Source organism: Oncorhynchus tshawytscha, linkage group LG02 (genome assembly GCF_018296145.1).
Source record: "Oncorhynchus tshawytscha isolate Ot180627B linkage group LG02, Otsh_v2.0, whole genome shotgun sequence".
Taxonomy (NCBI): domain Eukaryota; kingdom Metazoa; phylum Chordata; class Actinopteri; order Salmoniformes; family Salmonidae; genus Oncorhynchus; species Oncorhynchus tshawytscha.
In genome coordinates this window covers 21,019,679-21,046,450 of record NC_056430.1, presented here as the reverse complement: position 1 = coordinate 21,046,450, position 26,772 = coordinate 21,019,679, and the positions used below count along the sequence as shown (strand labels likewise).

At 43.8% G+C, this 26,772-nt stretch overlaps 1 protein-coding gene across 9 annotated transcripts; it reads right to left on the bottom strand.

The window, feature by feature from the left end:
- Positions 1 to 1,339: 1,339 nt before the first annotated feature.
- On the bottom strand, positions 1,340 to 22,662 carry LOC112219605 (protein kinase C-binding protein 1). Of its 9 annotated transcripts, none has more exons than XM_024380978.2 (22): positions 22,604 to 22,641; positions 21,945 to 22,195; positions 15,494 to 15,564; positions 15,011 to 15,162; positions 13,988 to 14,209; positions 13,576 to 13,689; positions 12,361 to 12,426; positions 11,937 to 12,029; positions 11,754 to 11,841; positions 11,608 to 11,663; positions 11,447 to 11,524; positions 11,210 to 11,325; positions 10,590 to 11,101; positions 7,438 to 7,575; positions 7,073 to 7,231; positions 6,397 to 6,930; positions 5,799 to 6,293; positions 3,686 to 3,885; positions 3,312 to 3,392; positions 3,124 to 3,202; positions 2,719 to 2,958; positions 1,340 to 2,590 (listed from the first exon to the last, which is right to left on the bottom strand). In XM_024380978.2, the coding sequence occupies exons 2-22, from the start codon at positions 21,956 to 21,958 to the stop codon at positions 2,421 to 2,423; spliced, it is 3,678 nt and encodes a 1,225-aa protein (XP_024236746.1). In that variant the 5' UTR covers positions 21,959 to 22,195; positions 22,604 to 22,641; the 3' UTR covers positions 1,340 to 2,420. The 9 variants fall into 9 exon arrangements, 8 of the variants coding, with proteins under 8 accessions (XP_024236746.1, XP_024236766.1, XP_024236785.1 ...); XM_024380998.2 differs by having other exon boundaries at positions 22,025 to 22,195; positions 22,604 to 22,640; XM_024381017.2 differs by lacking the exon at positions 12,361 to 12,426.
- Between the last annotated feature and the right edge of the window lie 4,110 nt (positions 22,663 to 26,772).

Here is a 26,772-nt window from a genome sequence, read left to right as displayed (position 1 = left end):
TGCTCCAAATCAAAAATCGAGGTCACACAGTACAACAATGAAGCCATGCTGCTACCTATCTGACGGGAAGTGAGCTGCAAACGAAACACATACTTTGCCCGCTTTAAGGACAATACAGTGACATTTGGCCTGCTACCAAGGACTGTGGGCTCTCCTCCGTGGCCAACGTGAGTGAGACATTTAAACACGTTAACCCTCGCAAGGCTGCCGGCCGAGACGCATCCCTAGTGCGTCCTCAGGGCATGCGCAGACCAGCTGGCTCGTGTGTTTACAGACATGTTCAATCTCTCCCTATCCAAGTCTGCTGTCCCCACATGCTTCAAGGTGGCCACCATTGTTCCTGTACCCAAGAATGCAAAGGTAACTAAACTTAATGACTATCGCCCATAGCACTCACCTGTCATCATAAAGTACTTTGAGAGACTAGTCAAGGATCATATCACCTCCATCTTACCTGTCACCCTAGACCCACTTTAATGCAATCGCCATCACACTGCCCTAACCTATCTGGACAAGAGGAATACCTATGTAAGAATGCTGATCATTGACTGTAGCTCAGAATTCAACACCATATAACCCTCCAAGTTTATCATTAAGGAGGCTGAAGAAATGTTGCTTGTCACCCAAAACCCTCACAAACCTTTACAGATGCACAATTGAGAGCATCCAGTCGGGCTGTATCACTGCCTGGTACGGCAACTGCACCGCCCACAACTACAGGGCTCTCCAGAGGGTGGTGCTGTCTGCACAACGCATCACCGGGGGCGTAGTACCTGCCCTCCAGGACACCTACAGCACGCAATGTCACAGGTAAGCCAAAAGATCGTCAAGAACAACAACCACCCGAGCCACTGCCTATTCACCCCGCTACCATCCAGAAGGCGAGGTCAGTACAGGTGCATCAAAGCTGGGGCCGAGAGACTGAAAAACAGCTTCTTTCTCAAGGCCATCAGACTGCTAAACAGCCATCACTAACACAGAGGCTGCTACCTACATAGACTTGAAATCATTGGCCACTTTAATAAATGGATCATTAGTCACTTTAATAATGCCATTTTGATTACATATCTTGCATTACTCAGCTCATACACATATACTGTATTTTATACCATCTATTGCATCTTGCCTATGCTGCCCTGTCATTGCCCATCCATATATTCTTATTCCATTACTTAGATTTGTGTGTGTTAGATATTACATGTTAGTTATTGCTGCAGTCGGAACTAGAAGCACAAGCATTTTGCTACACTCGCATTAACATCTGCTAACCATGTGTATGTGACCAACAACATTTTATTTGACATCTTTCACCCCAACTGCCATAATAATGGTCAAACAGTTTCAGAACATTCTTTATTTATTTACAGAATGTAAACAAACAAGACATTAAATACAACAGAGTTGATTTAGTCACTTCTCTATACAGGGAGGAATGATTCTATTACAGTAGATTGTAGTAGGAACATTTTTGAAAATCAAATGACATTTCCTGCTCTCAGATGAGTGAATAAGGTGTAGAGCGCTCAAACCTGACAGACTTGTTCGCTGTAGTTGATCATTTTCAACCAATTATGTGGCAGACACATTGAAAAATGTAACAGCCTTAAATGTAGTGGTGTATTCTGTTACCTAAAACTAGGCCTGTGTTTGCCATAAATATGGTTTATTTCTCAGTGACAACATGCGTATAACACAGAAATATGAATTCAGGACAAATGGCAGCATTATGAGGAACATGAGACCCAAGGGAGGAAAGAAAAACATTCCGAAATGGAAAAGCCTATCTTTAAACCATATCTTAATTCAACAGGCAGTATATTGAACATTATCTCTGCAATAAACTGTGGGCAACATTCTGGTATAAATAAATTAACATACACAATTGTAGAAAGAAAAAAAGACATTTGTGTTAACACTCATCTGAAGCCATGTTCCATTCTTGTCCATTCATATTGAGTTTAGGCATCTGGGTGATCATTGACCAAACTGTCCAGTACCAAAACTTATCATGCACTCGCAATAAATGTTTATTAATATTACAGATAATAATAGATAAACTTTCTATGCATCTTACTCACACACCTACTCCTCAAATTTGGCCATAAAGCTGCTTCTCTGTGAGCTTGCAAAGGGAGTGTAATGTACTGCCTGTTGCTGACAGTGATTGCGAGAACAGGTGGTGCCCTCTAGTGGTTACTTGTCCCACAGGACATTGAACATTCATCTCCTGGAAATACAGTAAGTATACTTGAGATGGATAAGGATGATTGTAGATTTTTGGGAAAGATAAAATTCCGGTCATTAACAAAAAAAGAGCTTTTGGATTACTCCAGAGCAGCAGCTTGAAAATATAAAGTGTCGATAGTTTTATGTTACAGGTTCAAGTGCAATAACTCAATGGTTGGGGCAAGGGCTCAGTGTTAGGAAAGGCTGACAGTGACATTGTCCTTGCCTTTCTCCAGGTTAGAGTCTTTGTCTGTGGGGGCGGATGTCGTTCCTCTGGGAGAGGTTTGACCACTTGACTGTCCTGAGGCTTTGTTTGGGCCGTCTGCTGTGGACCCCGACTCAGGCTCTTGCTGTGAGGCTGTCGCTACAAAAGGAAAACAGAAATAACTATACAATTGTAAGACACTTGATACCTGTAGTCAGTCCGATGGATTCAATATTCTTTAACTAATATCAATTCAGCTTTGAATATGGCTGGTGCTTGTGCGTTACCTGATTGTGTGCAGGACTTCATGTGTTCTGGCCAGTGGGCTTGCTGGCAGGGATAGTCACAGTAGCTGGTGTTCCAGCAGCAGTAGAATATGGCCTCCTTCTTGCAGTTGGCACACCACTGCTTCTTCTTGGTCTCGTCTACTGCCTGTTGTTTCTCCACCTCCATCTGCTTCTTCACCTCCGCCATCAGTCGCTCCCTCTCCTGCTCCAGACTTTGCCTCATCTCCGCCATGGTTAACTCTGCACATGCACACACACAGACAATAACATAACATAACCTTTTCTGTAGAATGTGATTACTTTACCTTTGTCAATGACATTCATTGTTATACTGACAAACAGTCCTTGACCCAGATTTGCCAAGGTCATCTGCAGTTTAAGCTAGAGTAATGCAAAGGTCCTTACCTAGATTGTGCTTCATTTCTGACAGCTCCTGTTGATGAAGCCACTGCAGTTTTTCTATTTCAATTCTCAATCGTCTAATCTGTGTGGGAGAGACAAGGACATACACTCAGACTCCCCAGAGTCATACAGCTAACTATCATAGGCATGGTGGTATTCAGTCCCTCTGAGGGCAACCAGCAGATACCTACCTCTGCTAATGTGTTCCCTGAAGTGTTTTTGGAAAGGTCTGTATACAGCTCAGTCACAGTCCCTTTGATTGTATCCATTATCTGAGGGATAAAGGAGACCTGAAGCAAAAACTTTTCGGAAGTAAGCTTTATGCAATCTCTTTGAATGCAGACCCATCACACTCTTGAATACCCAAGAGGCCAATGACTATTCATACCTTAAATAAAAGACTGATAGATTAAATATATATATTTTGTTATCTGCCATATGTAAAATTGTCCCCCAAAAGTGTGTATGCTTCAATAAGCCTTGCTCCAAGCCCCAAACCATAACACTGAGTGTACAGCATTCAGCTTGCTTACTCTGGCCATCGATCCAAGCCTCGCATACTTACTTTATTAGTGTACTTCGCAATGTCAGCTGCTACGTCAGCTGATGCGGTGGGGATCTGGAAGTCCCCTGCCATGGAGGATGTGGTGGAGGGGCCACTACCAAATCCAGGGGCTGCTATCATGGCCACAGAGGGTGGGGTACTGGTCACCAGGGTAACAGACGACGTGGACGTACTCAGTGGAGGGTCTTTCTGCTGGACAGCTAAAGTAAACAAGAACCAAGACTAAAATCAGTGACATGGTTTAGACCCTTTCTTCTTTAATGTTGCCGCCCCTATCATCACCAAGCATATCTCTGACCATTTTAACCTCTCTCTCCTCTCTGGGGAGGTTCCCGTTGCTTGGAAGGCAGCCATAGTTCGTCCATTATTTAAAGGGGGAGATCAAGCTGATCCTAACTGTTATAGGCCCATTTCTATTTTGCCCTGTTTATCAAAAACTTGTCAATCAACTGACTGGCTTTCTTGATGTCTACAGTATTCTCCTAGTATGCAATCTGGTTTCTGCTCAGGTTATGGATGTGTCACTGCAACCTTAAAGGTCCTCAATGATATCACCTTTGCCCTTGATTCCAATGTTGTGCTGCTATTTCTATTGACTTGCCCAAAGCTTTTGATACGGTAGACCATTCCATTCTTGTGGGTCTGATTTGCTAACTACCTCTCTCAAAGAGTGCAGTGTATAAAGTCAGAAAATCTGCTGTCTCAGGTATAGCCTGTCACCAAGGGAGTACCCCAAGGATCAACCCTAGGCCCTACGCTCTTCTCAATTTACATCAACAACATAGCTCAGGCAGTAGGAAGCTCTCTCATCCATTTTTATGCAGATGATAGTCTTATACTCAGCTGGCCCCTCCCCAGAATTAGTGTTAAACACTCTACAACAAAGCTTAATTAGTGTCCAACAACTTTCTCTGTCTTTAATAACCTTGTTCTGAATACCTCCAAAACGAAGGTCATGTGATTTGGTAAGAAGAATGCCCCTTTCCCCATAGGTGTGATTACTACCTCTAAGGGTTTAGAGCTTGAGGTAGTCACCTCATACAAGTACTTGGGAGTATGGCTAGATGGTACACTGTCCTTCTCTCAGCACATATCAAAGCTACAGGCTAAAGTTCAATCTTGACTTGGTTTCCTCTATCGTAATGGCTCCTCTTTCACCCCAACTGCCAAACTAACCCTGATTCAGATGACCATGCTACATTACGGAGACGTAATTTATAGATCGGCAGGGAAGGGTGCTCTCGAGCGGCTAGATGTTCTTTACCATTTGGCCATCAGATTTGCCACCAATGCTCCTTATAGGACACATCACTTCACTCTATACTCCTCTGTAAACTGGTCATCTCTGTATACCTGTCGCAAGACCCACTGGTTGATGCTTATTTATAAAATCCTCTTAGGCCTCACTCCCCCCATCTGAGATATCTACTGCAGACCTCATCCTCCACCCATTCTGCCAGTCACATTCTGTTAAAAGGTCCCGAAAGCACACACATTCCTGGGTGGCTCGTCTTTTCAGTTTTCTGCAGCTAGAGACTGGAACGAGCGTTAACAAACACTCAAACTGGACAGTTATCTCTCAATCTCTTCATTCAAAGACCCAATCATGGACACTCTTACTGACAGTTGTGGCTGCTTTGCGTGATGTATTGTAGTCTCTATCTTCTTGCCCTTTGTGCTGTTGTCTGTTCCCAATAATGTTTGTACCATGTTGTGCTGCTGCCATGTTCTGTTGCTACCATGTTCTTGTAATTTTCTGTTGCTACCATGTTGTGTTGTCATGTGTTCCTGCCATGCTATGGTGTTGTCTTCTCTCTTTATGTGTTGTCTCTCTTGTCGCGATGTGTTTTGTCCAATATTTTATTTATTTTTAATTATATTTTTAAAAAAAATGCCAATCTCCGTCCCCGCAGGTCTTTTGCCTTTTGGTAGGCAGTCATTGGAAATAAGAATTTGTTCTTAGATGACTTGCCCAGTTAAATAAAGGTTAAATAAAAATAAAACATCACAGCAATGTTTTTTAGGCCTGCAGTTGAACCTCAAATAGTTTTTTTGTTGTGTCCATTTTCTCTGTAGTGTGCTAATTTAATTTTCAACTAATACTGTGGTGTACCTTTGACAGATTGCCTGGTCTGGTACCGCGTGCTTTGGGAAGGTTGCTGTGGTAATGATGAAGATGTTGCAGATGCTGGCGTTTGCGGCATTGTCTGTGGCTGGCCTGGTGATGCTGCCTGCAGCTGAGGCGTATCTGGCTGCTGATTCTGTTGCTGCCGCTGCACCTTCTGCATGTGCCACTTCTGGGAGGAAGTCTGGAACTTGTTGGTGGGGTTCCACACCACCGCCCGCTGCACCACAGGGACAGTCTCCCTGGGCAGCAGAGGGCGTTGTTTCTTCACTGCTGTGGTGGCAGAGGAGGATGTGATGGGGGCCATCGGTAGTGTGGCATTGGGGAGTGTGGTGGGGGCAATGGTGGTGGAAGAAGCAGTAGTGAAGGACACCATGTTTAGAGGAATGGGTAGTGGAGAATGTGATGAATCTTTCATACTGGGGGTTAAGAAATGGGCTGTGTTGTTTTGAGATGGAGTAAGTGAACTTGACAGGGCTTTACCTACAATGGAAAGAAAATATTAATAACAGCATCTGTTTTGGTTAAACTTTTTTCTCGCTTTCATATTTTATCAACTAGTGATAGAGAACAGGAGGACTCTCACCCTCCGTCTTATTGGCTGGTGGATTTTTGGTGGTGCGTGAATCTTTCCTACTCTTCTTCCTGTCTCTGCCCCCCTGGTCCTCCCCCAGGTCAATCACCAGCTCCCTCTCAGAGTCGGAGTCATCCACCACAGAGGGCTGCCTAGCCTCCTGCTTCACCTGGGGCTTCTCTCTGGATGCCGGGGACACTGGGGCTGATTTTGCTTCCTCTGGGGGCTCTTTGTCCGAGTGTACACCCTGATTATCTTTAGATGAGGATTCAGAGAGGGTAGATGATGCCCCCGCATCCCCCATGGTTACCATGGCAGTTGCTGGCCCCTTTGTTTTGACCTCATTTATGCTGGGGGGTAGGGGGTCTTTGGATCCCCTCTTGGAAGGGTCCTTCTCGCCCTTGTCATTGGCCTTGGTGTGTTTGCCTGCCTTAGGTTTCTGTTCCTCGTCGCTGGCGTCACTGTCACTCGAATCTGATTTATCAGAGTCCTCTGAGTCGCTGTGTTCTACTCCCTTATACACATCCTCAGAGATCTCATCTATACCTGTACACAGCAGAGGGGAAATTGGGGTAAATGTATAACGTGGTTGTTTTCATACAAATGGACTAACTGAAAACAAAGTAGTTGACTGGTGCCGCTATCTTCATAAGTGGTGCTTTACTAGCGGTGTGGCGAGTTCACTCACCCAGCTGGGCCTTGCAGCTCTCAATGGTTTTGTCCAGGTTGAGCTGGAAGCGGCTCCTGATCTGTCTCTTGGGCGAGGTGAGGACTGGTGGGGCCCCCTGCTGTTGCTGCTGTACAGTCTCACTCAACTCCTTTAGGTCCATCTCGGCTTTGCTACGGTCTGACAGGCCAGCACACAATATCACAAACAATGTTATTGACTGGTTGAAATCCACTCCAATCACTAGACCAAGTAGGAATGCCTCTACATATGGTTAAGGTTTATGGATATTGTTTTGCTGTCATGAAGCCTTTCCCAGGTGTGCTAAATAGGTGAGCTTTGAAGATGATTGTGGTGTGACTGAGGGCAGGTGTGTGGCAGCTCACCCAGGTTGAGGTTAAGGATGCTCCCTGTGAGAGTTGCTTTCTCCTGCTTGGGGACTAGAGCAGGACCCTGGGAGTGGAACGGTTTAGGGCTGTCATTGGCACCAGAGGCAGGACCAGGTCGAGTGGAAGCAGGTGATGCTGTGGAGTGCACAGATACAGTGAGGGGGAAAAAGTATTAGATCCCCTGCTGATTTCGTACATTTGCCCACTGACAAATAAATGATCAGTCTATAATTTTAATGGTAGGATTATTTGAACAGTGAGAGACAGAACAACCAAAAAAATCCAGAAAAACGCATATCAAAAATGTTATAAATTGATTTGCATTTTAATGAGGGAAATGAGAATTTGACCCCTCTGCAAAACATGACTTAGTACTTGGTAGCAAAACACTTGTTGGCAATCGGAGGTCAGACGTTTCTTGTAGTTGGCCACCAGGTTTGCACACATCTCAGGAGGGATTTTGTCCCATTCCTCTTTTTCTCTAATTCTCTCCTTCTCTCTTTCTTTCTCTCGGAGGACCTGAGCCCTAGGACCATGCCCCAGGACTACCTGACATGATGACTCCTTGCTGTCCCCAGTCCACCTGACCGTGCTGCTGCTCCAGTTTCAACTGTTCTGCCTTATTATTATTCGACCATGCTGGTCATTTATGAACATTTGAACATCTTGGCCATGTTCTGTTATAATCTCCACCCGGCACAGCCAGAAGAGGACTGGCCACCCCACATAGCCTGGTTCCTCTCTAGGTTTCTTCCTAGGTTTTGGCCTTTCTAGGGAGTTTTTCCTAGCCACCGTGCTTCTACACCTGCATTGCTTGCTGTTTGGGGTTTTAGGCTGGGTTTCTGTACAGCACTTTGAGATATCAGCTGATGTACGAAGGGCTATACATTTGATTTGATTTGCAGATCTTCTCCAAGTCATTAAGGTTTTGAGGCTGACGTTTGGCAACTCGAACCTTCAGCTCCCTCCACAGATTTTCTATGGGATTAAGGTCTGGAGACTGGCTAGGCCACTCCAGGATCTTAATGTGCTTCTTCTTGAGCCACTCCTTTGTTGCCTTGGCCGTGTGTTTTGGATCATTGTCATGCTGGAATTCCCATCCACGACCCATTTTCAATGCCCTGGCTGAGGGAAGGAGGTTCTCACCCAAGATTTGACGGTACATGGCCCCGTCCATCGTCCCTTTGATGCTGTGAAGTTGTCCTGTCCCCTTAGCAGAACCCCCACCCCCCAAAGCATAATGTTTCCACCTCCATGTTTGACGGTGGGGATGGTGTTCTTGGGGTCATAGGCAGCATTCCTCCTCCTCCAAACACGGCGAGTTGAGTTGATGCCAAAGAGCTCCATTTTGGTCTCATCTGGCCACAACACTTTCACCCAGTTGTCCTCTGAATCATTCAGATGTTCATTGGCAAACTTCAGACGGGCATGTATATGTGCTTTCTTGAGCAGGCGGACCTTGCGGGCGTTGCAGGATTTCAGTCCTTCACGGCGTAGTGTGTTACCAATTGTTTTCTTGGTGACTATGGTCCCAGCTGCCTTGAGATCATTGACAAGATCCTCCCGTGTAGTTCTGGGCTGATTCCTCAATGTTCTCATGATCAACTCCACGAGGTGATATCTTGCATGGAGCCCCAGAACAAGGGAGATTGACCGTTCTTTTGTGTTTCTTCCATTTGCGAATAATCGCACCAACTGTTGTCACCTTCTCACCTAGCTGCTTGGCGATGGTCTTGTAGCCCATTCCAGCCTTGTGTAGGTCTACAATCTTGTCCCTGACATCCTTGGAGGGCTCTTTGGTCTTGGCCATGGTGGAGAGTTTGGAATCTGATTGATTGATTGCTTCTGTGGACAGGTGTCTTTTAATACAGGTAACAAGCTGAGATTAGGAGCACTCCCTTTAAGAGTGCTCAGCTCGTTATCTGTATAAAAGACACCTGGGAGCCAGAAATCTTTCTGATTGAGGGGGTCAAATACTCATTTCCCTCATTAAAATGCAAATCAATTTATAACATTTTTAACATGCGTTTTTCTGGATTTTGTTGTTATTTATACCGAAAACCAGAGTCTAGGTCACTGACTCTTCTCTTCAGTGGGTCATATGATTGAGTGTAGTCTGGCCCAGGAGTGGGAAGGTGAACGGAAAGGCTCTGGAGCAACGAACCGCCCTTGCTGTCTCTGCCTGGCCGGTTCCCCTCTTTCCACTGGGATTCTCTGCCTCTAACCCTATTACAGGGGCTGAGTCACTGGCTTACTGGGGCTCTTTCATACCATCCCTGGGAGGGGTGCGTCACCTGAGTGGGTTGAGTCACTGATGTGATCTTCCTGTCTGGGTTGGTGCCCCCCCTTGGGTTGTGCCGTGGCGGAGATCTTTGTGGGCTATACTCGGCCTTGTCTCAGGGTGGTAAGTTGGTGGTTGAAGATATCCCTCTAGTGGTGTGGGGGCTATGCTTTGGCAAAGTGGGTGGGGTTATATCCTTCCTGTTTGGCCCTGTCCGGGGGTGTCCTCGGATGGGGCCACAGTGTCTCCTGTCCCCTCCTGTCTCAGCCTCCAGTATTTATGCTGCAGTAGTTTGTGTCGGGGTGCTAGGGTCAGTTTGTTATATCTGGAGTACTTCTCCTGTCCTATTCGGTGTCCTGTGTGAATTTAAGTGTGCTCTCTCTAATTCTCTCTTTCTCTCTCTCTCAGAGGACCTGAGCCCTAGGACCATGCCTCAGGACTACCTGACATGATGACTCCTTGCTGTCCCCAGTCCACCTGGCCGTGCTGCTGCTCCAGTTTCAACTGTTCTACCTTATTATTATTGGACCTGGTCATTTATGAACATTTGGACATCTTGGCCATGTTCTGTTATAATCTCCACCCAGCACAGCCAGAAGAGGACTGGCCACCCCACATAGCCTGGTTCCTCTCTAGGTTTCTTCCTAGGTTTTGGCCTTTCTAGGGAGTTTTTCCTAGCCACCGTGCTTCTACACCTGCATTGCTTACTGTTTGGGGTTTTAGGCTGGGTTTCTGTACAGCACTTTGAGATATCAGCTGATGAACGAAGGGCTATATAAATCAATTTGATTTGATTTTGATTTGTTACAGGATATTTCATATTCCTCTAGGACTCCAGACTATCAGAGAGGCAGTGTGCAGTACCTACCTGTGCAGTCCATGGACTCCTCCCCAGCACTGTAGTGGCTGACTGGGGCTCTAACCGGGCCCTTGACTGGTGTATCCTGCTCTCCATCAGAGCCTGTGTGAGCAGAGGAGTTGGTGCTCATGGGCGAGCGGGGCATATCTGTCAGGGAGATCCTCCGGCCTGTACTCCCTCCAACTCCACCCATGCCCCCGCCCCCGTCAGACAGCATGCTCCTGGCCAAGGGCATCTTGGGAGATGCCGTCATGTCAAAGTTGAACTTGATCTTCTCCTGCTTCTCCGGTCGGACCGAGCCGGACGAGGGGTTGGCAGGATCCAGCAGCATTTGGTACTGGTTATCAGGGGTGTAGGGTGTCCGGAAGGGGGCATAGTTGAACACTCCAAACTTCTTCCTCATGTTCTCCACATAGACCTCCATCTCCTGCATGGCACTGTTGAAGATGCTCTTAGTCTTCTTCACAGAAAAGGGAATCTCCCTGGACATGAGGTAGCAGTTGTTTAAGGGGACCCACGCCCTGGAAGGTGAAGAATAATAATACAATGCAACAGCTGAATAGACGGAGAGCTGTGAAATACCAAATGTACTGATGAGTATAAGTGACATAGTTAAGGACCAAAAGTACCTGTCGTGCTGCCCGAAAAAACGAGCATCCACCTGCCCGTCTTTGTCCCGCAGTGCTTTGGCAGGCCAGAATGGAAACCCCTTCAGCTTGGCCCACACGAGAGGGTGAGGATTACTCTGAGCAAAGTAAACAGGTAGACTAGTTATCATACTGAGACCATTATACAGACCACATTCGGTATACACAAGGTACTACAATTCAAATGTATGACTTGTTTAGCACAAGCTTTGAACTCACGCATGGCTCACAGAACCAGTTGTCTCTCTTTTGGCAAGCTGACAGATAGCACTCCGGACAGACCTCAATCTCATTCATCTGAAAGAGAAAAATCATTGTACGTGTAAGAATAATCTCTTCTGAATGACTGAAAGAATCTTTGACCACATACCCATACTTACCTCATGTTCACAGATTTTCACTATGACTTTAGCTGTGGCAGTGAGCTTATGATTGCCTAAAATAAGAAGTTCACAGTGAGTAATCATTACAAACCAGTTATTGATAACCAGTAAAAATCCATTGCAATCAAAACAGGGACACAGACCTCCATTATAAATTATGCAGTTGTGTAAAATCCATTTCACATCTGCCAAGAAAGCTTCAGTGCAGCCATACATTTTCTTCTTTGTATTCTGGAAAAATAAAAGAGAAAAGGTCAGTGATCAACCACTGGTGAGGTTTGGGATTGTAGTTCTAACCTCAAAGAAAGAAGAGTACATTTTCTAACCTTCTCCAATGTACCGAGATCCATGGCGTGAAATATATACTCTGCGTAGTCTGGATGCTGTTCCAGAGATACTGGCTTCTGGAAGGGTTCAGTCTGGAGAAGAGACAAAAAAGACGTGCACAGTGAATTAACCTTCATATTCAAATTCCAAATAGGCCACACTTAGACCAAATCCTAACTTGAGACACACTCATAGCTAAAACTTTAATGTAAATATATAATTGCAATTAATTTAGGATTTAAGATTTCAATTGCATCTCAATTTAGGATTAAGCCTTCATTGCATGACCTCCACCACCACAACACCTACAAACACTACCACCCCAGGACAGACAACAGCAACTAAAAACAGACACAAAAACACTCCAAACAGGAGGAAAATAACGGGGGAAATATGATTAGGTCTTTTTTTGTGTTTGATTACCCAATTAAAAGCCTTTCTCTGCGTGGCGCCTGCATGGGGGGAGTGAGATGACGAGCGTGGTTGGTCCTGAAAAAGAGTAAGAGGGGCAACTGTATCCTCACCACAACACCGCTTTCCAAAATGGACCCTTGGTTCAATGGTTCCTTTGCTCTTTATGTCATTGTAGAGGAGAGGACTGGCTAAAAACAGGCTTGGGTGGTTTAGTGTTGTTAGAACACACTTACTTATGGCTTACCATTTTGTAACCAGAACACCAAAGGATACTTCAGACTTTGAGTATAGTAAATAAGTTCACAGTGTATTGGGGAAGGGGCAATGGACCTCACTGATGGAACACAAAATCAGGAGAAATCATTGAGCAGTCTTAAAATCAGACCATATAAACAAGCACACAACCATTCTATTGTGTTTGTGTGAGAGAGTTCTGTTCACTCACATTGGAATTACACTGAGTGTACAAAACATTAGGAACACATTCCTAATATTGAGTTGCATGCCTCTTTGCCCTCAGGACAGCCTCAATTCATCGGGGCATGGACTACAAGGTGTCAAGTGTCCAACAGGGATACTGGCCCATGTTCACTTCAATGCTTCCCACAGTTGTGTCAAGTTGGCTGGATGTCCTTTGGGTGGTGGACAATTTTTTATAAACACGGGAATGTGTTGAGCGTGAAAAACCCAGGAGAGATGCAGTTCATGTCACACTCAAACTGGGTTGCCTGGCACCAACTACAATACCCTGTTCAAAAGCACTTCAATCTTTTGTCTTGGCCATTCACCCTCAATGGCACACATACAAAATCCATGTGTCAGTTGTCTCAAGGCTTAAAAATCTTTCTTTAACATGCTCCTCCCCTTCATTTAAGCTGAAGTGGATATTATTTAACAGGTGACATCAATAAGGGATCATAACTTTCACCTGGATTTCCCTGCTCAGTCTGCAATTGAAAGTGCAGATGTTCCTAAAGTTTTGTACACTCAGTGTATATGAATTTGACTAATGCTGATCTCTCTATTCTTCAACAGTTCAATATCTACTGTCAAAACAATTAGTCAATAACAACAGTTAGAAAAAGGTAGAAATAAGTAGTTCTTCCATGACAATGTGGTGAGGGTAAAAGCAGAAGCACAAGCCTTTGGAATATGTGCCCTATATACAGTTGATTTAGAATGTTACTGGTCAGTCAGTTGGAGGAGGGAGGTCAGTGCACTTACACCTGGCTGTTTCATCTTCTGGAGTGAAAACTTTAGCAGGTAAGACAGCTGGTCTATTGTTAGCATCGTCATTGCTTTACTCTGAGTCTCTATGCACTCTGCAACTGTTATTTTCTGAAAGAAAAGAAATAATCTTTTGTTAGCACGATGTTAGCTTCAAATGTATATTCCCATTTCAAAGGATATTCCCAGTATCAAGCCTCATTTTACTACCTTGACCACATCTTATACCAACATGGTCAGAATTTCTTGTAACTCCAAGATTTTTCTCAACTCTGTAAATTCCATAAAATAGAGATGTCTGTCATCATGGTCCAGCCTCAAGCCCCAGCCTCCCATGCATTTTAAGGTTCTAAAGTTGTCTTCCTGGTAGACAACTGGTTTTCGGTCCCACCCACAAGCGAGTGAGTACCTCACATTCAGGGCAGAACCAGTCACCCTCGGGCTCTGCGGGTAGTTTTAGGCACTTGGCGTGGTACACCCTCGGGCAGAGCTCACAGCAGAGCACCTGGCCCTCGCGGTGGCACAGCCAGCAGTAGAAGTCATTTCTGCCGTCCTGCGGCACAACATCAACAGGGTCTGTGGTGAGTGCTGGCTGCTTCACATAGTAAAAGGGACCATGTCTTAGTTCTGACTGAAATGCAGGCAAGAGAAAGAGAACGTTTGGGGTTTCAAAAATCAGGTGTGAGATTACATGAGCAGCATTGCAGACATGAAAAAAACAATTACAAATATGTTTTTCAAAAAAGACAATCTACATAGTAACTGTCCAAAACAGACTGCTTAGAACCCTGTATTGCGACATAAGGCATTAAAACATTGATTAATTGACCGTTCCTGGTATCAGACTGGAAGAGAATCATTACTGTAGATTATATTACAAATCCCCTTTCAAAGGTCAAGACAGTGAAAAGGATAAGTTTGAGAAACTAGCCTTTAGTATCGCTTACTGATTGGATCTGATAAGCAGTCTGTGTTTTGGTCCACACCTGTTACTTTTTTTGCATTGAGACAAGCTTTGATCCATGGCTTTTAAGCCCAGGTTGCTATTGTAATTTACCATTTATAAAGATAAGTGCTAATCATTAATAGTCTAATAGTGTGAGTGAGCAACAGCCGAAGCATCACCAATCACTTGATTTCAGTAGGCAGAATTTGTAAAACAAGCATGCAAACACATTAATGAAACAATTATTTAGATAAATCTTATTACATTAGTATTAGGCCATATAGGCTTACCCTAACACTATAAGAAAAGATCAACCTCATGGTGTCATACACATAAAATAGTCCCATGGCATACCAAAAGACAACCGGAACAGAAAATGTTATACACAGGTTTTTTAGTAGGATATATTTCATTGTAACAGAAGCCCAGCAGCCTCTGATAGCACAACAGTGTGAGCACAGAGGAGAGTGCAGGGGGAGGTCGCACCTGGTCTTTACTGCTGCTGACCGCTCCTGGTTTCTTCTTCTTTTTGACCGGACTGGGGGAGGTTTCAGCCGGGGAGTGACCATTAGACGAGTGAGGGGGGCTGGGCACCTTGCGTTTCTGGGCCGCCCGCTCCACTGACCCAGGGTCTGAAACTGCAGGCAAGCCAACATGACAGATGTATTATTTTGCAGAAGAAAGTGCATGTTCTGGCCATAGAATAGTAGATGTTCATTGTTTTCATACAGTACAGAAGATAAAAACCGGTTACCATAGTGATAAGACATGACAGCGATATGAACAGAAGCAGCACATTAGCCTCCATCTTGTACCATGTGTGATTCAGCTCTGTACCAGACACATACATACAGTAGCCTACACTCAACATGGGAGCAATAAAATAAAGCCTTTCACCACCCCCACATACTGCCTGTAGGCATAGGCATAAAAAGGTGAAAGTACAGCTCAGCTTTCAGTGTTTCTCACCTTTGGATCGTGTAGATATCTCCATCCCCTCTACTGCATCCGATTCAGTCTTCACCTCCTCCTCAGCCAAACTGGCAGAGAAAAGAGATGCACTATTAAAGCCCTATTATGACAATACCTACGGAAAGACTCCCAACATAAATCAATTCATCCAATGCCTTTTTACAGTTTGACTCGCACGATGTTTACACCAGACATTGCTTCATCTACAGTATGTTCAGTATGCACGTGGTTTCGCAACACCATCTACTAAGTCTACCAACAATCATAAATCACACTGTATAAAAGCATCTGCTGAAATACTTGTGTGTAAATGTAAAACCAAAGTCTCACAAATCTGATTTGTGTGGATCTAGTATCATTTTCAGAGGAAAGACAATCCTGTCTGGCTGTAAAGGTCTGCTTCAACACTGACCCACTCTCTCGGTCTCACTACAATGGGGTTATTCTTAGAGTGAGAGTCCATTTGGCCCAGAGGCAAACTCTGTCTAAACCAATCCTGACTGGACACAGACACACACTGTTCGCTTTGGTGCAGAGGTATCATAAATCTACAGGCTATGGCCAGCAAGAGTCCCTCTCTTATTGGGAGAAGGACCATGTCTAGTAAAGCAGTGTTCTAATGTTCAGAGTTCCAGAGTGTGAAACTGACAGAATGTGATTAGGTTTAAGGTCAACAATCATCTGTCAGTGCCTCAGAACAATGTCCCGGGGATTAGATGTGCTTTTCTGGAGCCATGCATTTCATAACATGGGGTTGAATCCTATCTACACATGAACTTAAACCCATAAATCATGCATTGATGTCAAAAGTGGATTTCTCAAATGGACAAATTACACACAGAGACACATCTACTGGAATTGACTGGGCATGGATGTTATGTAACTAACTATTATTAACTAACGGCCAAATGCGTTCTAGTTTCAAACTCAACATGGGGTCGTTCCATATGATTTCAATTACTTTGCACCTCTTTTGATTTGAACAAAACCTTCCATACATGTTTGCCCATGGTAGAAAGATACTTTTTGAACCTGAACACTAAAACATTCAGGAGCGAGAGGGGCTCAAAGAAGACCCATTTTGCATACCCCATTCTACCATGAGACATCCGTGTCTTCCCTAAAAAAGATAAACGTTTGAGTTTGATATAATTTGAAAGTTTACAAAACAGGGTTGTGAAACTATTTTATGATTGAAAATGTTTTTTTTAAATGTTTTAAATAAAAACTAATTTTCAGCTTTAGCATCAATTACCCAAAAACAAACGTATGTGGACACCCCTTCTAATTAATGGATTTGGCTATTTCAGCCACACCCATTGCTGACATGTATAAAATCGAGCACGCCGCCATGCGATCTCCATAGACAAACATTGTCAGTAGAATGGCCCGTACAGAAGTGACTTTCAACATGTCACCGTCAAAGGATGCCCGTCATTCCAACAAGTCAGTTTGTCAAATTTCTGCCTTGCTAGAGCTGCCCCAGTCAACTATAAGTGCTGTTACTGTGAAGTGGAAACATCTAGGAGCAACAACAACTCAGCCGCAAAGTGGTAGGCCACACATGCTCACAGAACGGGACCGCAGAGTGCTGAAGCGCGTAAAAATCGATGCCAAGCGTCGGCTGGAGTGGTGTAAAGCTCGCCTCCATTGGACTGGAGCAGTGGAAATACATTCTCTGGAGTGATGAATCATGCTTCACCATCTGGCAATCCGACGGACAAATCTGGGTTTGGCAGATGCCAGGAGAACGCTACCTGCCCGAATGCATAGTGCCAACTTTAAAGTCTGCTGGAGGAGGAATAATGGTCTGGGGCTGTTTTTCATGGTTCAGGCCAGGCCCCTTAGTTCCAGTGAAGGGAAACCTTAACACTAGAGCATACAATGACATTATTGACGATTCTGTGCCTCCAACGTCTTGGCAACAGTTTTGGGAAGGACCTTTCCTGTTTCAGCATGACAATTCCCGTGCACAAACCGAGGTCAATACAGAAAAGGTTTGTCGAGATCGGTGTGGAAGAACTTGACTGACCTGCACAGACCATCTAAACCCCATCAAACATTTTGGGATGAATTGGAACACTGACTGCGAGCCAGGCCTAATCGCCCAACATCAGTGCCCAACCTCACTAATACCCTTGGCTAAATAGAAGCAAGTCCCCACAGCAACGTTCCAACATCTAATGGAAAGCCTTCCCAGAAGAGTGGAGTTTGTTATGGCAGCAAAGGCAACTCCATATTAATGGCCATGATTTTGGAATGAGATGTCCACATACTTTTGGTCATGTTGTGTATGTTGTAGCTTAGACCCTATTTTACATAATCTGAGGTGTTTGTGTTGTAGAGATAATAGAATAGACATTTCCATTCAAGTTGACAATGGGTGGACCAGAGGCCATCTTTCTGGTAGTGATTGGAAGTTAAACTTGAAATTAAATTGAAAATGTCAATGGCGTACCAGCTAGATTGCAGGGGTCTGAAGGGATAGATCCACTATTTCTATGGTTGAAATGACACTCGCCCTGCATTAAAGAAAATGCTATGTCTCAACCAATGGTGGGCAGAACAAACACTTCAGATAATGTAAAATAGGGTTTAAAAATGTGAGTTTATGCCTTTTTAGATAAATGTTAAAGCTAAAAAAAAAGAACAATTGTTTAAACACTTTTTTCAAGAAATCATAGAATAGTTTGACAAACCTGTTGGTAATCTAAAAATGATATCAAACTCAACCGTTTGCATCAGTCATGAATCCTGAGCCCACAACCATTGGGCCCCAATACCTACTGAGACAGGTCAAGGCTGAACTGAGGCCAGGGGCAATGGAGAACCATCAGCTCTAAAACTGCATGGTGACTACAATGCCATAGTCGTTTCCCTCTAAAATGGGACTAGCCCAGTCTCACGCGTTTTATATCCCTCAAGTCAAGAGAGAAGCAACTTAAACATTACTGTTTCATTGTCTTGAACAAACACAGCCCCAGCCCTATGAACACATCATTTAAATGCACACTTCCTTGAATTTAAAAAAGGTACTTTCTTGTGGGAAAGCCACTGCTTCATAAGAAAACGGTCAAACAGGTTTTACGCAGTATCAGCTCAACATGAACATCCTTGTTTCTTCAGACACCAATGTGTCGATACCCTTGTTTCAGACACACACAAAAATTACGCCACGGCACAAGCTACTGTCTCACAGCTCAGATGGGTTCAATTTCACCAGCTTTTTATTTAGCTTTTGGAGAGCGCAACATAATTAGAATGCGAAAGTGTGGGATACAAAGACAGCAGCTCCCTGTTATAGAAGCAAATGTAGTCCCTTTTCCACCATTTCTTTATCACCCCTCTCTGTCTCTTCTCTATCTCGGGGGCAGAAAATCACAGAGACAGAGCACTGGCTTTACTGGCCTCCACCTCTGATAAAGGCTTTCAGCACAGACAGAGAGTCTGCCTCAGCAACATCCCCTTCTCATCTGGTCAGATACGCAGAGCAAGAGACAGTGAAAACACACTAAACCAATGCCTCCAACACCCTTCTTGTAGTTAAAACATTTCCGAAAATACATTATTTTCATTAATATAGTGATATAATCCCTCCCACGCCCTCTCTGACAGAACACCCATGCTTCAATGTAGGAAATTGACAGCATACCTTTTTTTTCTCTTTACGCACAGAATACAGATTCTTCAGCCTTTTTTAATTGTTATTCTTTCTTATTTGTATTTTTTTGAGGCCGGTGGGGGATGAGGCAAAGATTGGTGCAGAATTTCCCAGAAGGGCCTTGCTCTCCCTGCTGCTCTCTCTGCGATTGTCAATCTTTAACCTCAGCTGTGGACTGCCGATTGGTTTGAGCGCCACACGGAGGTGCCTGATTGGGCGCCTGGCTCAGAGTGCCACACAGGCTCTCTTCTCCCCCATCTCCTCAGACACAGTGCTGCAATGCAGAGAGGATTTCTCCTCACTATCACAAAACCCCTGGAAGTCCCTCACTCCCTCAAAGCCCATATAGTCCTCACTGGTTGTGTGCATTTTCTAAAACATGGGGGATGCAGTTACACAGGCAAAAAGGGAGCGTATCAGATTCCCTCCAATCTCACTCCACAGTTATGAGGCAGTGTGTGTGGCGTCCATTTTGAAGACATTCCCTTATTGCCTGCCTGCTGAGAACACTGCACACACAGCTCCAGTCGAGACGAGCTGCTGTAGAGATCACACACAGCTTACCAGTAGACCGGCTCACAGGAATGCAGGAAGGGCCTTACACTGAGCACAAAGACAGGGCTGAAAATGTCACAGGCCTCAAAATCAAAATGGTCGGCTATGGTTAAGACATGCTGCCAACACCCTTTTCTTCCCAGTCCAACACTTTCCTACTGGCTTTTCTTCTGGACCTTTACAATGTGTCTATACTTGTAACTAACAGTGGTATTGCTATTACTTATTTTATTCTGCCAGTGCCACTTTGAACCATAATTTCTATTTGTAGTTAAATAAATACTAATGCTGCCATTAAAAAGATTATGATATGGAGAACAAATCTGAATGACATGAAGGTCGTTAGAAAAGGTCAGACAACACAGGTGTGGTGAATAAAAGCAAAAGTGGCAGCATGAATTGGTTTTCAAGTTTGGACCATTATTACAAAGCACAGTTGGTCGTAGCTCTAGAAAACCCTTCTCTCCGTAGGGTTTTCAGCTGTTAGCTTCGCCCACTGCTGGCCATGTGAACTACAATTCTGACGCCGTATTAGAAACATCAATAATCATCGCTTGCTAAGCGGTTTTCGAAACATACGGCCCTTATCTTTCATATCAGTGATAAAGAATCTTTCAAATAAAAAAGATACACTTACTGTAACGTTATCAGATTTTCACAGATCCATACACTGTGTGCCTCCAGTTGACTAACTACACTTCCTCTCCAGTTATGCTGACACACAGGTGCACGGTAGATGGCTATTTAGCACAGGTGGTCACCTTTGTTTTCTGTAGGTCTTCCTTAAAAAGCCCTGTAACATGGCGAAATGGCCGTGTGGGAATACTAATAAAAGGTGTGTATTAATTTAACCTTTTGTGTTTAGAAAAGTATTTCTCGCTGATATGAAATATACGTTTCTTATGTTTCCAAAACAACTGTTAAACCTGACCTTGCTGTAAAAGTTAACAAAAGTCCGCCAAGAAGAAGATACATTGATCAATGGGCGCTAAAGGTACTTAGCGTCTATCAATGGGTTAAGTAGGTGGCAGCACCTCAAATCCTCACGCCAGACAGGAATGAAGAGATTATGGGCATTACCAAAGACCATTCACAAAAAGGCACTGGATGAAAAGGTTTGCTCTCCATTCAATTCATTAAGAAGAACCATTGTATGGTAAAAAGTAATGTGTTTTGACTCCATGAATTAGAGGCAATTGGTGTTACATGCCAGAAATTCAGGAATAATATGATAGTTTGCATGGTTGTTGACAAAACATCTGCCGACATACAGCATTGGTCTATGTGTGTGAATTATATGAGTTCCACTACAGAATTAAATATTCTTATATCCTTCTTGGGATAATGATATTTTTCTGTCCAAGGCTGTCTGAAACAGCCCTGCTTCCCTTCGTCAGGCTTCACATGATATCACCCAGAGTGCCTAGAGCCAAGGCACAGAAAGGGGAAGCTCTCTGAAATGGCTGCCACTCACAGCAAAGAGAAAGCAGTGAACTGAAAAAGACCATTAGGCAGATTTTCTCACCAGATACTAAACCTTTGAGGAATATAATCTAACATTCAGAGAGATTTTAGTTAGTTGTTCAATATACATATCCTGTTCAATAATTAAACATGCTAAAAGAATGCAAGAACTACCTGTAGATATAAACAGTAGTCTGGAAAAACAGACTGTACAGCCATGAGAATATGCCTTTTTAATAGTTGCTCTTGTAAAGATAAAGATTGCTTTCCTGCTTAAAAGGGCATATGATTAAAAGCAGTGCCCTGCTCTAATACCACTAAGGCCTAAATCATTCTTGCTGTGCTGTCATTGCTGAGCTGTCTCTTTACCATCTGTTAAATCCACTGGGATTCCATCTTGAATGTTACAGCTCTCACCTCCCCACACCTTCCATTTTGACTGTACAGGCCTGTGACAGTCATAAACCCTTACAACCTGACAGCCAAGCCAAACAGATCAATCCTGTTCCTTATTCCAACAGGAATATATTCCTCTTGCCATGCTATATTCTGTAAAAAGGTAGTAAAACAGGCTGACCCGTATGTGATCAGAGACATAACCAGCAGAGGCAGCCTGCTGTGCTGTACTCTGCTCTCCTGCCAGGCTCCACTACTGTGCTGTGGGGACTCTTCCCCCTCTCTCCCTGAGACAAACCTATATTCCCAAGGCACAGAACATACACAGTAGCTGGTAGCTTATTAAAGTGAAATAATGAAAAGCAAGCTTACCTCTGTGGATGCATGGCTAAAAAACTCAGTGTTTTATGTCAATGCTTATTAAAACATGGAGGACAGCCCTCTGTCCTCACCCTGCTCAGAGCACAGCCACGGCTCTCCAGGCTGGCCGATCGGCTGCTAGGATAGATACCAAGCTGTGAGTGGCCTGCTCTCACTGGCAGGATGTAAGGCTGCAGCTGATTGGCTGGGGCATTTCCTGACTGCTAATCTTTTGTTCTGCACAGGCAGGCAGGCAGGAGAAGCTTTGTGGACAGAGGGAGAAACAAGGCCCAAATCACAAAATAAACCATTTCACAGCACAGAACATCCAATAAAACCACATGGTGCTGCAATCCATGCTTGACCCGTCTATATCACAAGGACATTTGGTTGTATTTCACAAAATCCAGCAACAGGGGCATGAATACTGGAGAGGCCCAAGGCCACATGTTTCAGAAAAGGCCTGTTTCATAGATCCCACCCGTAAGCTAAAATCCTCCGCGGTGAAAAAGTGTTGCACAAATACATGAGAGCAAACAAACAGTGAGACAGTCAGTGAGGTCGATCTGCAAAGTTTCCCCCTCTTGTAACTGAGATGAACTTGTCCAAAAGCCAACTGAACATCAACACATTACATAACAGTGCAAATAGAGAAAAAAATGTAGACTTACTATTTTGAAGACAGAAGTTAACACCAAGTTCTTATGCGCCATCAAATTCTAAAGTGGTCACATAAACATATACTTTTTATGAACAGATAAGTGATGATTTTATCTAATAAAATAAATACATAATTGCAGGAACTTTTTATGTGATGCTATGGGTATTTACCAATTATGTTTCTTTGGCAAGTCTGACTAATCAGGTTTTCAAACCTGTACAGTAGGCCAATACTCCAATGTTATTACCCCACTAACACAATACTATAATTGTGATTTGTCTGCTTTCCTAAGGGACATTTTCTTTAAAGAAACAGACTAAACTGTGGCCTATTTTTTTCTTTACCTTTATTTAACTAGGCAAGTCACTTAAGAACAAATTCTTATTTACAAGGTCGGCTTACTCCGGCCAAACCCAGACGACGCTGGGCCAATTGTAAACTGCCCTATGGACCTCCCAATCACAGCCAGATGTGATACAGCTGGGATTCAAACCAGGGACTGTAGTGATGCCTCTTGCACTGAGATGCAATGCCTTAGACCGCTGTGCCACTCGGGAGCCTATCAGAAAGGAGAAATCAAATGAAATTAAATGGTTAAATGTAGGGTATTCCTCTCTGCAGTTTGACAATGTACAGTAGTGCCTAGGTCCCTGTGCCGATAACATTTCATTTTTGCCCTCATCGGTAAAAACATTATATATATATATATATATATAATGTGTATCAGATGTATCACATCTGGCTGTGATATATATATATATATAGATAGATATATATATACACACACACACACACACTGCTCAAAGAAATAAAGGGAACACTTAAACAACACAATGTAACTCCAAGTCAATCACACTTCTGTGAAATCAAACTGTCCACTTAGGAAGCAACACCGATTGACAATAAATTTCCACATGCTGTTGTGGAATAGACAACAGGTGGAAATTATAGGCAATTAGCAAGACACCCCCAATAAAGGAGTGGTTCTGCAGGTGGTGACCACAGACCACTTCTCAGTTCCTATGCTTCCTGGCTGATGTTTTGGTCACTTTTGAATGCTGGCGGTGCTTTCACTCTAGTGGTAGCATGAGACAGAGTCTACAACCCACACAAGTGGCTCAGGTAGTGCAGCTCATCCAGGATGGCACATCAATGCGAGCTGTGGCAAGAAGGTTTGCTGTGTCTGTCAGCGTAGTGTCCAGAGCATGGAGGCGCTACCAGGAGACAGGCCAGTACATCAGGAGACGTGGAGGAGGCCGTAGGAGGGCAACAACCCAGCAGCAGGACCGCTACCTCCGCCTTTGTGCAAGGAGGAGCACTGCCAGAGCCCTGCAAAATGACCTCCAGCAGGCCACAAATGTGCATGTGTCTGCTCAAACGGTCAGAAACAGACTCCATGAGGGTGGTATGAGGGCCCGATGTCCACAGGTGGGGGTTGTGCTTACAGCCCAACACCGTGCAGGACGTTTGGCATTTGCCAGAGAACACCAAGATTGGCAAATTCGCCACTGGCGCCCTGTGCTCTTCACAGATGAAAGCAGGTTCACACTGAGCACATGTGACAGACGTGACAGAGTCTGGAGACGCCGTGGAGAACGTTTTGCTGCCTGCAACATCCTCGAGCGTGACCGGTTTGGCGGTGGGTCAGTCATGGTGTGGGGTGGCATTTCTTTGGGGGGCCGCACAGCCCTCCATGTGCTCGCCAGAGGTAGCCTGACTGCCATTAGGTACCGAGATGAGATCCTCAGACCCCTTGTGAGACCATATGCTGGTGCGGTTGGCCCTGGGTTCCTCCTAATGCAAGACAATGCTAGACCTCATGTGGCTGGAGTGTGTCAGCAGTTCTTGCAAGAGGAAGGCATTGATGCTATGGACTGGCCTGCCCGTTCTCCAGACCTGAATCCAATTGAGCACATCTGGGACATCATGTCTCGCTCCATCCACCAACGCCACGTTGCACCAGACTGTCAGGAGCATGCCCAGGCGTTGTAGGGAGGTCATGTAGGCACGTGGAGGCCACACACACTACTGAGACTCATTTTGACTTGTTTTAAGGACATTACATCAAAGTTGGATCAGACTGTAGTATGGTTTTCCACTTTTAATTTTGAGTGTGACTCCAAATCCAGACTCCATGGCTTGATAAATTTGATTTCCATTGATAATTTGTGTGATTTTGTTGTCAGCACATTCAACTATGTAAAGAAAAAAGTATTTAATAAGAATATTTCATTCATTCAGATCTAGGACGTGTTATTTTAGTGTTCTCTTAATTTTTTGAGCAGTATATGTATATATATATATATTAATAGGTGTAGCCAAGAGCTGTAGTTCTGCCGAACCTGAAAGAGAACAGTGATCTCTTGTGGAGCCAAATGTGAAAAGGCATTGCATGATGTCACCCCTCCCTGACCTCTTAGCGAGTTGCAACAGAAAAATGCATTTCCATTAAAAGTCCTACTTCTTTGAAACGACAAAGGCTATTAACAATTTAGTCAGCTGTATATATATTCTAAGTCAAAAGTTTGGACACACCTACTACTTCAAGGGTTTTTTCTTAATTTGTAATATTTTCTATGTTGTAGAATAATAGTGAAGACATCAAAACTATTAAATAACACATATGGAATCATGTAGTAACCAAACAAAAGTGTTCAACAAACCAAAATATATTTCATATGAGATGATTCAAGTCTTGACATTCTCTCAACCAGCTTCATGAGGTAGTCACCTGGAATACATTTCAATTAACAGGTGTGTCTTGTTCATAGCAAAATAGTGCAATTTCTTTCCTTCTTAACATATTTCAGTCAGTTGTGTTGTGACATGGTAGGGGTGGGATATAGAATAAAGCCTTATTTGGTAAAAGACCAAGTCCATATTAAGGCAAGAACAGCTCAAATGAACAAAGAGAAACCACAATCCATCATTACTTAGACAGGAAGGTCAGTCAATGTGGAAAATTTCAAGAACTTTTCAGGTTTCTTCAAGTGCAGTCGCAAAAACCATCAAGAACTATGATGAAACTGGCTCTAATGGGGAAAGGAAGACCCAGTGTTACCTCTGCTGCAGAGGATACTTTCATTAGAGTTAACTGCACCTCAGATTGCATCCCAAATAAATGATTCACAGAGTTCAAGTAACAGACACATCTCAACATCAACTGTTCAGAGGAGACCGCGTGAATCAGGCCTTCACGGTCGAATTGCTGCAAAGAAACCACAACTTTTTTATTTAACTAGCCAAGCCAACTAAGAACAAATAATTATTTACTGCAGTGATGCGCCATCCCATCTGGTTTGTGCTTAGTGGGAATATCATTTGTTTTTCAACAGGACAAAGACCCAACACACCTACAGGCTGTGTAAGGGCTACTTGACCAAGAGGAGAGGGATGGAGTGCTGCATCAGATGACCTGGCCTCCACAATCACCCGACCTCAACCCAATTGAGATGGTTTGGGATGAGTTGGACCGCAGAGTGAAAGAAAAGCAGCCAACAAGTGCTCAGCATGTGGGTACTCTTTCAAAACTGTTGGAAAAGCATTCCAGGTGAAGCTGGTTGAGAGAATGAAGAGTGTGCACAGCTGTCATCAAGGCAACGGGTGGCTACTTTGAAGAATATAAAATATAATTTGATTTGTTTAACACATTTTTGGTTACTACCTGATCCTATATGTCTCATTTCATAGTTTTGATGTCTTCACTATTATTCTACAATGTAGAAAATAGTAAAAAATAAAGAAATACCCTTGAATGAGTAGGTGTGTCCAATCTTTTGACTGGGACTGTATATAAACTCAGCAAAAAGAAACGTCCCTTTTTCAGGACCCTGTCTTTCAAAGATAATTTGGATAAAAATCCAAATAACTTCACAGATCTTCATCGTAAAGGGTTTAAACACTGTTTCCCATGCTTCAATTAACCATAAACAATTAATGAACATGCACCTGTGGAACGGTCGTTAAGACACTAACAGCTTGCAGACGGTAGACAATAAGATCACGGTTATGAAAACTTAGGACACTAAAGAGGCCTTTCTACTGACTCTAAAAAACACCAAAAGAAAGATGCCAAGGGTCCCTGCTCATCTGCGTGAAATTGCCTTATGCATGCTGCAAGGAGGCATGAGGACTGCAGATGTGGCCAGGGCAATAGATTTTAATGTCCGTACTGTGAGA